Source organism: Podarcis tiliguerta (genome assembly GCF_965153285.1).
Source record: "Podarcis tiliguerta genome assembly, chromosome: 9".
In the NCBI taxonomy this organism is placed as follows: domain Eukaryota; kingdom Metazoa; phylum Chordata; class Lepidosauria; order Squamata; family Lacertidae; genus Podarcis; species Podarcis tiliguerta.
In genome coordinates this window covers 36,097,039-36,112,283 of record NC_139542.1, presented here as the reverse complement: position 1 = coordinate 36,112,283, position 15,245 = coordinate 36,097,039, and the positions used below count along the sequence as shown (strand labels likewise).

Genomic DNA, 15,245 nt, shown 5'->3' with positions numbered 1-15,245 from the left:
GCTTTTTGACTCCTTACGTTTGAGTGCATGAGCATATGCAAGTTTGAAACTCAGTAATGTGTCTGATCATTGGTACCAGTTCATTAAACACCTTGTTGTTGTTTTTATCTGATTCCTCAAGGTTTTCCATTCCCAGGCTCAACATCTGGACATTAGGATGGCCTGTATACACTTCCTGCGGAACAACAGAGAGCATTTTGAAGCGGTAAGCAAGCGATGTTTTCATTGTGCAGGGTGTCTTATCAGGGGCAGTGCTGTTTCTCACGGCTCTGCTTTGTGGGCGTACGCCAGCTTGGCAAAAAATAAAACGCTAGCTTGGGCTGATGAAGGTTGTAGTCTAAAATGGAGGGTACCAGGTTAACAAAGGGTGGTGTAAACAACAATTTCCTTTCCCACTTTCCCTGGGTCTACGCTCCTTCCAACACACTCTGGCTAAAGGCAACTTTGTTTTGCTTTGATTAGATGGTTTATAGTTGCAGGACATGGGCTGAAGACACATGATGCAGTCATCTCTCAATGCAAGCTAAGCGGGTCTGAATCTGGTCAGTGCCTGGAGGAGACGCAGCCAGGGAAACCCCCTTGTACTTTGCCTTGAGTTCCACAATGGGAAGAGATAAATGAACATAGTAAATTAATAAGTGCTCTAAATAAATGCAGTGTGGTGTAGTGGTCAGAGTATTAGACTAGGACCTTGGAGATCAGGGTTCAAATCACCGCTCAGTCATGAAGCTCACTGGATGATTTTTGGGCCAGTCACTTCTTCCCAGCCTAATTTACCTTACAGGGCTGTTGTGGTACCTCGGTTTACGAACTTAATCCATTCCGGAAGTCGGTTCTTAAACCGAAACCGTTCTTAAACTGAGGCGCGCTTTCCCTAATGAGGCCTCCCACCACCGGTACCCTTCCACCATTCAGAGTCTGTTCTTAGACCGAGGTAAAGTTTTGATACACCACTTCCGGTTTTGCGGCGTTCATAAACCAAATTGTTCATAAACAAGGCTGTTCTTAAACCGAGGTACCACTGTATAGGTGTGGCTTTTGTAAATACTTCATCTGAGTCAGCTTTTTCCCCAGGGCACTGGAACTTGTTCTGAGGGGGTGTCCAAATACCGTGAAACCAGCATTCCTGTCTGTACAGCCTCTGCTTGCATTAGATTGCTTGCATGCATTCTTCACAGTGTAGCTGCATTTTCTCCAGTTATTGTCGATTACTTTGCTATGAACAAAAGCAATACACATGTACGTACACACATAGACATACATATTGTAGCTGTATGATGTGTATCTTCCTAATGTGGCAAGATTTGTATGGTTAACCTGCTTACTTTGGCACACCTGCCAGAAGCTTGTCATCTGGATGCATCTCTTAGATACTTGTCAGTCCCAAGCTCAAAGCTTGGGAGCTTCCTCAAAGAGGGCCCATGGTTCCTGCATGCAGTGTGGCCTGAGCTGCCTTGGGGATTTTCACATCTGTATTCCTGTGGAGGAGGAGGCAGTGCGTGGCCTGGTGTATCCTCAGATGCTGCCAGGAAGAGTTTGCTGTGATTCTCGTGGCCTTGGCAATACTTTGTCAAGTTGCTTCGATAGTGGAGATGGCCACTCTGGGATGCGTCAGATCACTTTGAACATCTGTTGGGTCTTCCATGCAAATTGTGTGGCTGGGGGTGTTTTGCCTATGTGAACTGTTCTAGGCTTATTATTTTTTACATTTTGAATTGAATAGTAGACTATTTTCATCTGTGGCTGATTAAGTGTTATGTTGGAGAAGAAGAATCAACATAACCTTTTGTACAAAACTGTGATTGTTGCAGCCTTTATGAGTAATTTGCTGAGGTAGGCTATTTGCTGGCAGGACTGTATTACAGTAGGGATAGCAACAGTGGCTAGAGTGTTGTTGGACTAGGGCCTGGGAGACCAGGGTTCAAATACTCACTCAGCCATGAAACTCACTGGGTGATCTTGGACCAGTCACTTGCTCCCAGCCTAACTACCTCACAGGATTGTTGTGAGGATAAAATAGGGCAGTGGTGTCCAAATTTTTTCCAAAGGGCCAGATTTCATGAAGTGAGGGGCTGTTAGGGCCAACCAAAGTTGTTGACTTTTTGGGGGGATTTTACCCCAGGAAGTAAACTGCCATGGGCCGGATTAAACCGACCAGCAGGCTGGATTAGGCCCCCAAAACAGACTTTGGACATGCCTGAAATAGGGAGGAGGATAACTATGTATGCCACCTTGAGCTCTTGGGAGGAAAGGTGGGAGAGAAATACAGTAAATAATAAATAAAAGCAGTGAAAAAGTTACTGAAGGCTTTGTTTTGATACACAGCTTTGAATTTGTACCAGGCCTCAGCTCTGACATCTGTTTTTAATCCCAGCATTTAACCCTGGAACATATGAAGTTCCTCTGAGCAGGTGCAGAGTGCATTTTCCTTCCCCCTTAAATCTGAGACTAGAGCAGCAGGTGGGGAACCTATTTTTAACTTTTTAGCAGCTGCGTACCAATGGTTGGCAGAAAGAGTGTGGAACAATGACTGTGACTTCTGCTTTTGTACGGCAGGCTACATTCTAGCCATGGAGAAGGCAGAGGTTTCTATACACATAGGGCATGTGAACACAGCTGTCTAGGGCAGCAAGAGGCATTATCACAGTTAAAGGACACATTTTACCCAGATAAAAGCACCCAAGGATGTTACAGACCAGGGAATCGTGAAGGCTGAATCAGCAAACCTTGAGGGTTGCATTCAGTCATAGAATCATATAATTGGAAGGGACCAAAGGGTCATCTAGTCCAACCCCCTGCAATACCAATGTGGGGCTCGAACCGCTGACCCTGAGATTGAGTCCCTGGGCCTCTGAGGGTCCCCTGCTCTGGAAAGGCTTTCAGATCACACAGTGGGTTTCCAGACAGAGCTGAACTTTTTCTGGAATTATGTCAAAGCTGTTTCACCACAATGCTGCTAACAAATTCTTTTCATTGTTAATATTTTACAGTTTATAGAGGGACCATTTGAAGAATACCTGAAGAGTCTTGAAAACCCTCAGGTATGTGTTGTTGGATTAAGTATGCAGTGCGTGATGTAAAGCACACTACTTGACTGCAGCTGGCTCATCTGTTTCTCCTAAATATTAATCCTGAAGTGTGCGCAAGCTTTTCTTGTGTCTTGGTGTTACATGTGATATGCTCTTCACAAGCCCTGCTAAAAAAATTATTTGAGTCCGTCTGGGTGTTTGTGGAATTTGCAAAAGGGATAATAACAGTACCATTACCCCATATTGATGGTGGAGGAACACACGTTTTGAATTGCACAGACTTTGCTGGTCCCTGCAAGTAGGAATTCAGAAACCGTTTTGCTCTGTCCTTAGCTAGCTTTAGCAAGCTGCCAAAGATTTAAAGGAGAGGAAAGCCTCTAATAGTTTCTAAATGTAGGCATTTACTGTTGAGATTGCCATATTCATTTGGGTAAACCAGGGGTCAGCAACCTTTTTCAGCCATGGGCCAGTACACCATCCCTCATACTATGTGGTGGGCCGGAATATATTTTGAAAAAAATATATGAACGAATTCCTATGCCCCACAAATAACCCAGAGATGCATTTTAAATAAAAGGAAACCTTCTACTCATGTAAAAACACGCTGATTCCCGGACCATCCGTGGTCCGGATGGAGAAGGCGATTGGGCTGCATCCGGCCCCCGGGCCTTAGGTTGCCTACCCCTGGGGTAAACAATGAAAGCATCAACAATAAAAAAACAGCAAGATACAGACCAGGCTTTTCACAAAAGGAAGTCCTTCAATAGGCAGTACAGTAGAAAGATAACAGAGGTTTGCCACCTGCCAGATATGTAGCTTGGGTGGGTCTGAGTTGCCAACTTGGTCTGAGTCCTATAGACCGCCTAATCAAATAGGCCAGTTGCTTAAGTCAATGTCCTGTGTGCACTGTTGGACACATGGAAAACAGTTTGTGGAAGAGGGTGCCAAGCATTGGTATTGGGGGCTAATCCACACCCCCCAAATATTTTGCATAATATACTTCACGGAGGATGAGGTTATGTGGAAGCTGGGAATATTCATTCAGCTGGATTGAAATGACTTTTAAATTTTCATTTCATACCCCTGAATATAATTCTGATGAGCTGCAGCAAATGCACATTAGCCGAGGTACGATGAAACTTTTAAAATGTTAGTCTGTTGCTGGTAGCTTGATGTGTGTTCTTGAGCAACTTGGTGACTTTCCACTGGGCTTGTGGAGAAGAAGCTCTTGGTGGGCCGTGTTCTAACTTGATGTAAAAAGTATTCTTCCTTAGTGGTGGTTTTTCATTGCAATTTCCCTCCCCCCCTTTTGATATAGGAATGGGTCGGACAAGTGGAAATAAGTGCCCTTTCTCTTATGTACAGGTAAGAAATACTTCTACGTTTTCCTTCAATATGAATCAAAGCAAACATTTGGCTACTGTGAAGAATTATTGTTCAAGAATTTGGCAACAATTGACGTTGCCATTTTCTTAGTGGATATATATGGTTCTGGGACTGTTTGGATGTGGATGATTGTACTGTTAATGACATTGTACTGTTAATTTTATTTTAAAGTCTGTTTTTAATATATTTTCCCCCTTTGCATATTCTTTTAGAAAAGACTTCATAATATATCAGGAACCAAATTCTGCTCCTTCGCATGTAACTGAAAATGGCTTTCCTGACAAGGTAAGAAATGTGCTAAAATTGGCAAACTTGCAGCAGAATAGTTAGGGCAGAGCTGGTGTGGCAAGTTTTGCCATGTGGGGATAATGGCCTGCTACCTCTGAGCCCAAAGCAAGAGCACAGCATTATAACAATACAGTGGTACCTCAGGTTACAAACTTAATTCATTCCGGTGGTCTGTTCTTAACCTGAGGCGCGCTTTTGTTAATGGGGCCTCTTGCCGCCGCCGCACGATTTCCATTCTCATCCTGGGGCAACCCGAGGTACTACTTCCGGGTTCGCGGAGTTTGTAACCCGAGGTGTTTGTAACCTGAGGTACCACTGTACATGCTTGGCTTGGGTTAAGCTTGCTTAGCTTAGGGTCTTGAAGCCAGACTAAAACGTTGTGTTGTTTGTTTCTCCTGCATCATGAAAATAAATATCAGCAGCTTCTGTGTCACATTCGAATCAGGGATGGAGAGGAAACTCCTCCCCCCTGTCACTTTTCCTAGTCTTAATGCTGTTTCCCATACTGGGGAGGCAACTTACAAGTAGTGTGCAGTAGCAGTGAGCATTCCCCCCCCCTTTTTTATTTTTTGTGTTTGTTCTGAGACTTAATAACAATTGACTTTTTTTAAGAAGCAGCCCTGTGCCTATGGCTGAAATCTTGGCTTGGGGATGTGATGTTTGAGGCAGGGGAGGAGCGTTAACCCTCCTCCTCTGATATCAGAATTCTCCGCCCCACCCAACAAACCTGCTATCAATATTCTAAAAATTCTTACCCTGAATTGTCTACATATCTGATCCTAATAAATTTCAAGTCAACACACTTCTGTTGGGTTTTCTCTACTGCTTGAGTATATCCAGGAAACATAGACAGTATTCAACTAGTTAAGTACAGAGTCTTGAAACAGTTCTACTTGCTAAATGTTTCTTTAAAATTGCTTTGTGGAGGTATTTGTTGATTTTGTTTTTTGGTCAGTGTGTTGGTTTCTGATCGTACTGTTTCAATATTCTTCTTCTGCTTCCTCTCAGGTATTGCTGTGTTTCACCAGTGGAAGCCACTACGATATTGTCTATCCGGTGGAATACACGGTCAATGCTGCTCTTTGCCAGTGTAAGTACTGATATTTTGATGGTGAGCCTTAGCAGACCCAGCTGAAGCTTCATGTTCCCACGTTTCTTGGAGGCAACCATTTCCAGTGCTTACTTGCCTTCAAACTGCAGCATGGTTTGAAGGCACAACTTTCTGTGTCTTGTTTTGGTTTGAAGGTGGCCACCTTGTGGAAAGTAAGTAAGTTTGGGTCTGGACAGTGTCTGGATGGGAGACCACATGAGAATCCATGTATGTCACCTTGAGTTCCATGTTGGAAACAAAGAGGAATATAAATATAATAAATAAGAGGCAGTGGAATGGACTGCCTCTTAAACTGAGAGGAGTTTTGAGCAAAAACAGTGTTTTCTGCTGATGGAAGGGACTCTCCAAAGCAGTTATTCTTGCATCTGGAATACAATCTGGCATTTTCGTTACGAATCTTTTTGTTGAAACCAAGAATGGCCTTTTGCTGCTTATGAACTGGAAGATGTATAGATATGCTGAAGTTTTACCCAGAACGTGAACTGTAGTATTTCTCCAAAAGTACACACAAACCGAAGAGTAATTGTTGCCTCCTCATGCCAAATGTGGTTATCCAAACGAAGCCCTTGACTCGTTAATCAGCTGAGTTTTGGCTACTTTCCCAGATTGCTTAACTCCCTTGAAGAAATCTGCAGGACACATTGGCAGCATCAATACCTCTCAAATAGTATCCTTGATGCCTAATTTCAACATGTGATTAAAACAATGTAAAATGATGTCGCATGTAGAACTGTTTAAAGTATGATTGCTTAAACCTGACAAATGCTGTTTTGTTGCCCTGATTAGCTATTCTGTATGAAATGCTGTACGAAAAAGTGTTCGGGGTCGATGTGAGTAAAATCTTAAAAGAACTCAGCCCTCCTGAAGTGACTAAGGATGCCGATGGAAACAGTGAAGCGTCTGATTCAGAGGACGGAGACATGGAGTAAGTCTACAAATTCAACGTTAAAAAGCACAGGGAGTATCATGTTGGCTGACATGTTTGATGCCTGATACGGGGATTTTAATTTTTTTTAAAATACGGTGTTTCTAAAAAACAAAGCAAAAAATTAGTAGCAACACCTGGTTCTTCTACTATGTCTGCTCAGAAGACATAAAAAATTCAAACTTTTTTACAGAATCTGTATTCCTTTAAAAACAACAACTGGATGCTTGCTGAACGGTTGCTTGCAAGTCTGATTTCAGCAGCCTGGTCAAACCAGAATACTTACATTTAAAATGAATCAGTCCTACTAATGCCAGCGAGTCTGGAATGGATTGTCTCGCCACATTCAATTGATGTTTGCTGCTTTCATAAGGGCAAAATATTTAACACCTTGCCTGGCAGCCATAGGTGGCCTGGAGTTCCATCCCAGAGAGTAAGTGGCTTGGCTTTCTCTATGCTAGACTGGGACATGAAGTGGGCTTCCTTTGTCCCCAGTGCACTTGATAGAAGGCAGATTTATTTAGTAGCCTGTGTTTCCATGGTTCTAGCCTCTTAGCAGGCTAGCAAAAAAATCTATACGTTAGTAATGTTTGTGAACTTATTTACAAACCTGGGTGATAGTGTCAAAACAAAAATACGGAGTTCGTTGCAAAAAAATATTTTCTATACCTTTGCTCCTCACAGAAGTGAAGTGGCTGCAGCAAATCATACCAATGGGTTGAAGCCACCTGAAGGCAAACAGGTATATTGCTTTGATTTTTGTTCTTTAGTTTCTTTCAGTTACCTATAAAGTTCTGTGTCTCTGTGTCAATGTAGCTGAGGATATTACCATTGGTGTTAAGGAGCTTGACTTAATTTCATCCAGGGAATGCTAGCTGGCATAAGGTGTACGCCAGAAAAATTTCAGTGCACTGACACTAATGAGTGCAACGCCATAGTTCACGTTGCTAAGGCTGTACACCTACATGCACTTAACTATTTAGTGTAGGGGTTGCCAACACAATTATCGTGGGTGCACATGTGCCCACAGAGATCTTTCATGGTGCCCTGTAGTTTTCCTTCCCCATGAAAGTTGGCTTGAAAGAAGCATTTTTTTCTGCAGCCAGTAGAATAGGTTTCATTGCGTGAGTTGTGACCACAACAGTTTGTTCCGGTTTGCTAATGTTTCCTCAGACACCCCCCCAAAGGTGAGTGACCTTTGCATTAGGAAGCAAGCCTCACTGAACACCTGACTACTTGCATCTGAGTAAACACAGGCTTGTGCTGCAAACTGCATTTATTTTTGGTGGAATGCAATTTCTCTGATAGTACCTTTGGTTTGCCTTTGAGGAAAAATATAGGTCGCTCCTTTAGTCTGACCCTTAAACATCTGGTCAGAAAAAAAAGGGGGGAATGTATTCTGGTTGCTAAACAGTGTTTTATGTATTACGGCCTTGGTAAGCTTTGCTCTGTGAATCAGAGATATATCAGGCTACTATATTTGACTTATTACAATGGATTTTCTGCTGCCTAGGAATTTTTATAAAGTTATAGTTGGAGATCCTCTTTTCTTTTTTATATATCATGTAAGAATCTAAAAATCAATAAACAGTAAGCCTGTAACCTATATGTATTTAACTTGTGCACATTCTGCTTTACACACTTGGCTAAATGAATGAACGAGGAGCAGAAGGGGGGTGACTGGCCAGGGAAAAAGGCTTTAGAAATCCTACCCGCCATTGCACCCAATGTGTTTTGGCTATATGTGCTTTTGGCTTTAGTGACCCCGGAATGTAAGTTGTGGTCTTACTGTGTTGCAAACAGTACTTGCATTTGTGCCCAAGCTTGTTCATATCTGTGCAAAAAAAAGAGATTTTTGAAATATTAAGTGGTATGAATGCTTTTATATAAAGAAATACATAAAGACAAATATTCCGCCGTTGCAATGGATATTCTTTTCTTCCTTACTTTTTAATTTTTTTTATTACGTTCTTCCTTATTTCTATTACACAGCAGCTTCACAAACGTGGAAGATCCAACTCCCTTACCTTGCCTAGAGGCGTTCTTAGGTCACTGAATCCGTCAGTCTACCAAAATATTGAATATGAAGCCTGGCAGCAGTCTAAACGAGGTGAGCTTCATAGTTTGAAATCAGTTTCTTGGTGCAAGAAGAGCATCAAGCATTATTCTGTGCTCACCTGCTAATGTATAATGACGTGTTTTCTTTTTGTGCTTGCAGATCAGCAAAAGCAAGATTTCTCTATTGCTGCTGGCATGCAGTATTCAGTTGGCGATAAATGCAAAGTAGGTGACGTTGAATGTGAGCCAATTCCACTTAACTACTGTTTCTTTCCTCAGTCTTGTGTACCACTGTGGGGTTGCCACTTCTTTTCTTGATAGAAGTTTTGTGCCTTTAAAAGCAGAAATGCAAGGCTGAAATCAAACTGGGCTCCTCCTCCGGCATGGAGATTCAGTGCTGAGGGAAGCTGCTGAAATGAAAGTCCCAGAACCTCTCTGGAACAAAAAGGTGGCAATCCTCCTTATACTTCATCCTCATCCTTCTCTTCCCACTCTGCTTCCAAATGCTGGTCCTTTTTGAAAGTGCCAGCGATCACAGCACCAAGCGTTGCACTTGATGACGATCAGCACAGTGCTTTTGCCTGCTGCAGGCAAAGGAAATTGTGTCACCTGATGTCAATTTGATGCCAAGTAAGCAGCTCCCTAATAATAATAATAATAATAATAATAATAATAATAATTTATACCCCACCCATCTGTCTAGGTTTCCCCAGCCACTCTGGGCTGCTTCCAACAAAAAGTCAAGTCAAGGTTAGTCTTCACAGGCTGATGCGAGATAAGAATCCGTCCTGTCAGATCTAGTTCCCCACTCCTGGGGTTACCGTAACAAGGGTTCTGTTCTCCTAAACAGAATTACTACCTCCATAATTCTCCTTTTTGCATCTCGCAGAACTTCCAGGTATTAAAGAAGTCCATAAGGTGGAGAATGTGTAGTACCTGTGCTGGTTGTGGTCCCATCTGCACTATAAATCTATAAAAAGTATCATGCCACTTTAAACAGTTGTGGCTTCCCAAAAAGAAAAACATGGGAAGCGTAGTTTAAGGGTCCTGAGAGTTGTTAGGAGATCCCTATTTCCTTCACAGAGCTACAATTTCCAGAGTTCCCTGGGTGGAGGCATTATCTGTTAAACCATACTGTATTTCTGTGAGGGGGATAGTGGTCCCCTAATGACTCTCGGGGCCCATAGCAACCTTTACTTCCCAGGATTCTTTGGGGGAAGACATTACTGTTTAATGTGGTATGATGCTGCTCTAAATGTATAGTCCAGGTGGGGATTGTGGCTCATCTGTGAGTTTTGCTTCCAGGCCAGTTAAGTCTTTGCCCCTCACCATAGTAGGACTGGATTGTAAGGGATGCAGATAGGTGAGCTGATAGCAGGAATTTGTGTGGGGCTGCTGATATGACTTAACACAAGGGAAAGCAGTGTTATTCCTTATGTGGTCCTAAGTTGAGATCTATGGATCTGCTTTGTGAAAGGTTCCAGGATCTCTCAAACTGTATTAAGTTACTTCTCTCTTCTTGGCGTCTATCAGTACTGCTTCTACTTGATATTGGCAAAGTGGTTCAGGAGGAGAGACATTATTTTACAGAAACATTTCCTTTCCTCTTCTTTACTCCATAGGTGCGTTTAGACCAAAGTGGAAGATTCTATAATGCTCACATCCAAGAAGTCCAGGCTCCAAACGGGCCAGTTGTTGTTTTCGTGGAAGAGCTTGGTGCCAAGTAAGTGAAACCATGTCATTTTCTGCCTAGTCACACGTCTTGGTGACTGGTGACATAGGGGCAAAAAAATGACAGTAGGTACACTAGTCAATACTAGATTCTTTTGAATCAGTCTCCAAAATCTGCAGGTATTTTTGCAGGCTTTGTGTCTGCCTGACTGCAAACTAGCTCCGAACTGTGTTTCTATTTTATTTCCTCTGAGGGGGTGGGGAAGCTGTGGCCCTCCAGATGGTGCTGGACTCCAACTCCCATCATTTCCAGCCAGCATAGCTAGTAGATGGGGATAATGGGAATTGTAATCCAGCCACAACTGGTTCCCCATCCTTGTCCTCAGATACTTTTGGAAGTGAGCCCAAGCGCTATGGCAACGGTGTCTGTAAATACAACTGCATAAGGTGGTAAGAAGGACGCGGATGGCGCTGTGGGTTAAACCACAGAGCCTAGGACTTGCCGATGAGAAGGTTGACGGTTCGAATCCCCGCGACGGCGTGAGCTTCCGTTGCTCGGGCCCTGCTCCTGCCAACCTAGCAGTTCGAAAGCACGTCAAAGTGCAAGTAGATAAATAGGTACCACTCCGGCGGGAAGGTAAACGGCGTTTCCGTGTGCTGCTCTGGTTCGCCAGAAGCGGCTTAGTCATGCTGGCCATGTACGCTGGCTCCCTCAGCCAATAAAGCGAGATGAGCGCCGCAACCCCAGAGTCGTCCACAACTGGACCTAATGGCCAGGGTTCCCTTTACCTTTTACCTTTAAGGTGGTAACATTAGCAATGGCACTTACAATATTTGGAGAAATATGCTGTTTTAGTTCCATTTTTATAATGCATGTCAGCATTTTCTGGGAAATTCTCATAATTGAGTTGTGGAACGGACTTTCATCCGTTCCCCACCCCCTACTGCAGACCCCCCCATGCCACATCCTGTTCTCCTCCAAAAGCTCCTCCAACTGCGGGGGGGGGGGGTGGTGGCTGTAAGGCATAAATGGCTAAGGGAGAATTGGTGAAAATTAAGTGTCCCATGTCATGTGAGATGAAGTGCTTTCATCTAAGGCAAATGCTTCATTGGAGGCACAGCTATGTTTCTTCCATACAGAAAGTGATAGACGATGGTGGTTTTTTGGGGAAAACATTTTCTGTTTGGGCAACTGCTTGGGGAAGTGAAACATGGTATTGGAAGGAGGGAGTGGGAATTAGTTACGTAGGCTGTTTCTTGCTTGCTTCAAAGAAACACGATTGCTCAAAATGCTTCAGAGCTTGGCTGGAGCCAGCACTTGCTGATGCTGGGATAACGGGCTCCTGTTGGAGGCCAAGCTAAATAACTGGTATTGAACACAATCTTCAGCTTCTACATCCTTTAAAGGCAGGGGTGGGGAACCTGTGAGCCTCAAGATGTTTCTGGACTCCAACTCCCATCAGCCAACATAGCCAGTGGCCATGGATGTAGGGAGTTGTAGTCCAGCAACAGACGCCACAGGTTGAAAAGAAAAATCTCTTAGTTTTATAAGGAGTTAGTAGACCATGGCCTAGTAGACCACTCGGCTTTCCAGTGTCTGGCTGGAATAAGCTGATAGTGGCTTTAGACGTTTAATGCTGGAAAACAATTGCCTTTAAATCTTGCCTGTTCGTATTTTATTGTATGTCTTGCTCTTCAATGTTTCTTCCTGTGTAAAATATAAACCTAAGGGTTGTCGACATACAGTCCCCATTGGAGGATTTGTGTGAAGTTAGGGTGAGGGAGGGGATCAAAGATGAAGGCAGTTTTTTAAATGGCAATTTTAAACAATGGCAAACAATGGCCATTTTTTGAGTTGCAGCACAGTGCCATAGCATTCGTGATTGCCTTATCTTCTCCCCTGCAGGCATTCCGTACTCCTGAAGAACCTTAAGCCAATCCCACAAGCAGCTCCTCTGGAAAGCTGGAACACTGTGCCAGGGAAGAAGATAAAAAAGCCAATTTCACCCCATGGGCAGTTTAGTCATTTTGGTAGGTTTACTTCCGCTTTTGCATATTGTATGGACTTTTCTTTTTTTTTGCCAAGCAGTCTGCCTGTGATAAATCCGGCAAAACTCTTGTTGTTTCAGATGGAGACTTCAGAGGGTCAAAGAATCCAAACAAGGCAATGAAAAACGCATCAGGGCTACCTCCTCGACTGCATGGCACAAGGCAGCATCACATGTCCTGCCCTGGGATTTATTTCCAGCAAACTTCTCCTGAACACAGCACTCCAGGCAGAAATCCCTCTCAGGCATTAAGGTGAACTCAGCCTGTCACTAAATCTTCTTAATTTGGAGGGCTTGGTATTTTATTCTTAGGGATCACAACTCCTGAACGTTCATGAATATTCTAATACAGGGCTGCTTCCTGCTCAGAAGCTTCCTCTCATTGTCAGATTTCTGGTCTTGAGAGGAGTGCCTTTACAGCAAGAACTATTGTGATGACCTGTGAGTTTTCCCCCAAGAGATAGATGTGCCCCTCAGTTCTAGCAGAGGCGTGAACAATGGTCCAGAGGCAGTTAACAATTTGTCAATCTTTGAATATGGGTGAGTTTGTTCCAGTGGAGTGAGGCTTTAGATTGGTGTTGTGGGAAAGTTTAGTGTGGATGAACCCATAGCCTGGCAGCAGCTTCCTACTCCCGCTTATAAAAAAAAGACATTTAGCCATTGCGTCTCATGAGGTGAACAGTACCTTAATTGTATTTTCTAAATCGAACTCAATTGAGCATTTAAATAATTATGGGAGCAGGTATCATACCTGATGTCCTTTTGGAAAAGGAGCTATTTAAACCGTTTAAGTGGCTGTAAACCATTTTTTCCCCTTTTCAGAAGGGCAGGTCGTGAGAGAACAGAAGACTTGGAGTATACAAACAGCAGAGATTGTAACTACTTTGGCCTTTCTCCAGAGGAGCGCCGGGAGAGAGAGGCCATAGAGGAAACACATTCACTTTATGAGATTCAGTTCTGGGATGAAGTAGCCTTTCCTGCGCTTTCGGTATGTGTGCAGAGGACAGAATGCTTCTTTGAGCGCACTGTTTGCTTGCTCAGTGAATGATGAAAATGAGTTGCAAAATCAGTGCTGCTTCTCTTCTCACCGCTGCAGTGTTAACCTGGTATATCTTTTTCTGACAGTTTTTAAGTATGGTGTAGAGACAAAGTGCAATAATCCCTCCCCCACCAAAAATACCCAACCAGAAGAACCAACACTGTTGAACGTTTTGCTTCTAGAATAAGGGAGGTTCTGGGTAACAGTGGTGCCAAGTAGGTTTATGTTCCTGCCTAGCACACATGGGAGGACTACAGCTGAAGTATTGAAGATGCCACCCACAAGACAAACGTATCAGAGGCGAGGAAGTATCATTTAACATGGATGGATTGATTTGTATTCTATATAATTTTTCTGCTACAAAACTGGACACACACAAGTAATAAAACATGATAAAACACCCACCCACCCCATTTTTAATGGGATTTAACCTACCTTTTAAAGCATCAGATTTGTAATTTTAAGGCTGTAGTCTTCAGCACAGTTAGTTTTCATTGGTGGCATTGGTGGGCAGCCTGTAGCTTTCCTTGTATTGTTGGAACTACAGCTGCTGTCCTCCCTGATCATTGGCTGTGCTGTTTGGGACTGGTTGTTGGGAGTCGAAGTCCGTCAACATTGGGAGGGTCACAGATTAGGCATCACTGTTTTGCAGGAACTTGCCTCCCCCTCCCCTTTTAATGTATTGAGGCTTCACACAAATAATGTATTGGGGCTAGGACAATGGGCATTCTCATCTTACACCAATGAGGAGCTCAGTTAAGTAGAGCTTATACAGTGGTACCTTGGGTTACAGATGCTTCAGGTTACGGACTCAGCTAAACCAGAAATAGTACCTCGGGTTAAGAACTTTACTTCAGGATGAGAACAGAAATCGCACAGTGGCAGCACGGCAGCAGCGGGAGGCCCCATTAATGGTGCCTCAGCTTAAGAACAGACCTCCAGAATGAATTAAGTTCTTAACCCAAGGTACCACTGTACTAGTAGGAGAGCAGTGATCAAGGTCTTTTCCGGTGGTAGGACTCTGCTATGACTGTTATGACCAGGCCCTGTTGATAAAAAATGGCACACATTAGTTCTTAGTTTTTAAAAAACCCTCAATTCTTTCAGAACCCAGCAGTGTCTCAGGTAGCTACTCAAACTACTGATAACACTGGATGGAGAAAACACCGAGCATCTAATGGAGGAGGAGGAAGAAGAAGAAGTAGTTTGAAAGAAGAGAAGGGGAAAAGCAAAAACATGGAAGCAAAAGAGGAAAAAGGTATAAAAAATGGAAAGTGGGTTTAAAACTGACACATCCTTAGTCGAAGCTCTTCTGTAAAGGGACCCCTGACCATTAGGTCCAGTCGTGGCTCATCTCCAAGTGCTCATCTCGCTTTATTGGCCGAGGGAGCCGGTGTACAGTTTCCGGGTCATGTGGCCAGCATGACTAAGCCACTTCTGGAGAACCAGAGCAGCGCACGGAAACGCCGTTTACCTTCCCGCTGGAGCGGTACCTATTTATCTACTTGCACTTTGAAGTGCTTTCAAACTGCTATGTTGGCAGGAGCAGGGACCGAGCAACGGGAGCTCACCCTGTAGCAGGGATTCAAACCGCCAACCTTCTGATCGGCAAGTCCTAGGTTCTGTGGTTTAACCCACAGCGCCACCCGCGCCCCAGCTCTTCTGTAGCTTTTGTGAAATAAGGAAGATA

General features: G+C 43.6%; 1 protein-coding gene across 4 annotated transcripts in view; it reads left to right on the top strand.

Moving 5' to 3' along the window:
• OTUD4 (OTU deubiquitinase 4) overlaps nt 1-15,245 on the top strand; it is a 71,382-nt gene that overhangs the window by 48,544 nt on the left and 7,593 nt on the right. For all 4 annotated transcript variants that reach the window (XM_083457100.1, XM_083457098.1, XM_083457097.1 and 1 more), the window contains 14 exons: nt 122-205; nt 2,991-3,041; nt 4,348-4,394; nt 4,628-4,700; nt 5,712-5,793; nt 6,601-6,739; nt 7,424-7,481; nt 8,732-8,849; nt 8,958-9,022; nt 10,420-10,520; nt 12,375-12,499; nt 12,598-12,769; nt 13,339-13,504; nt 14,663-14,813. In XM_083457100.1, coding sequence (XP_083313226.1) covers nt 158-205; nt 2,991-3,041; nt 4,348-4,394; nt 4,628-4,700; nt 5,712-5,793; nt 6,601-6,739; nt 7,424-7,481; nt 8,732-8,849; nt 8,958-9,022; nt 10,420-10,520; nt 12,375-12,499; nt 12,598-12,769; nt 13,339-13,504; nt 14,663-14,813 — 1,396 coding nt within the window. In that variant the 5' untranslated portion in view covers nt 122-157. The remainder of the gene's footprint in view (nt 1-121; nt 206-2,990; nt 3,042-4,347; nt 4,395-4,627; nt 4,701-5,711; nt 5,794-6,600; nt 6,740-7,423; nt 7,482-8,731; nt 8,850-8,957; nt 9,023-10,419; nt 10,521-12,374; nt 12,500-12,597; nt 12,770-13,338; nt 13,505-14,662; nt 14,814-15,245) is intronic.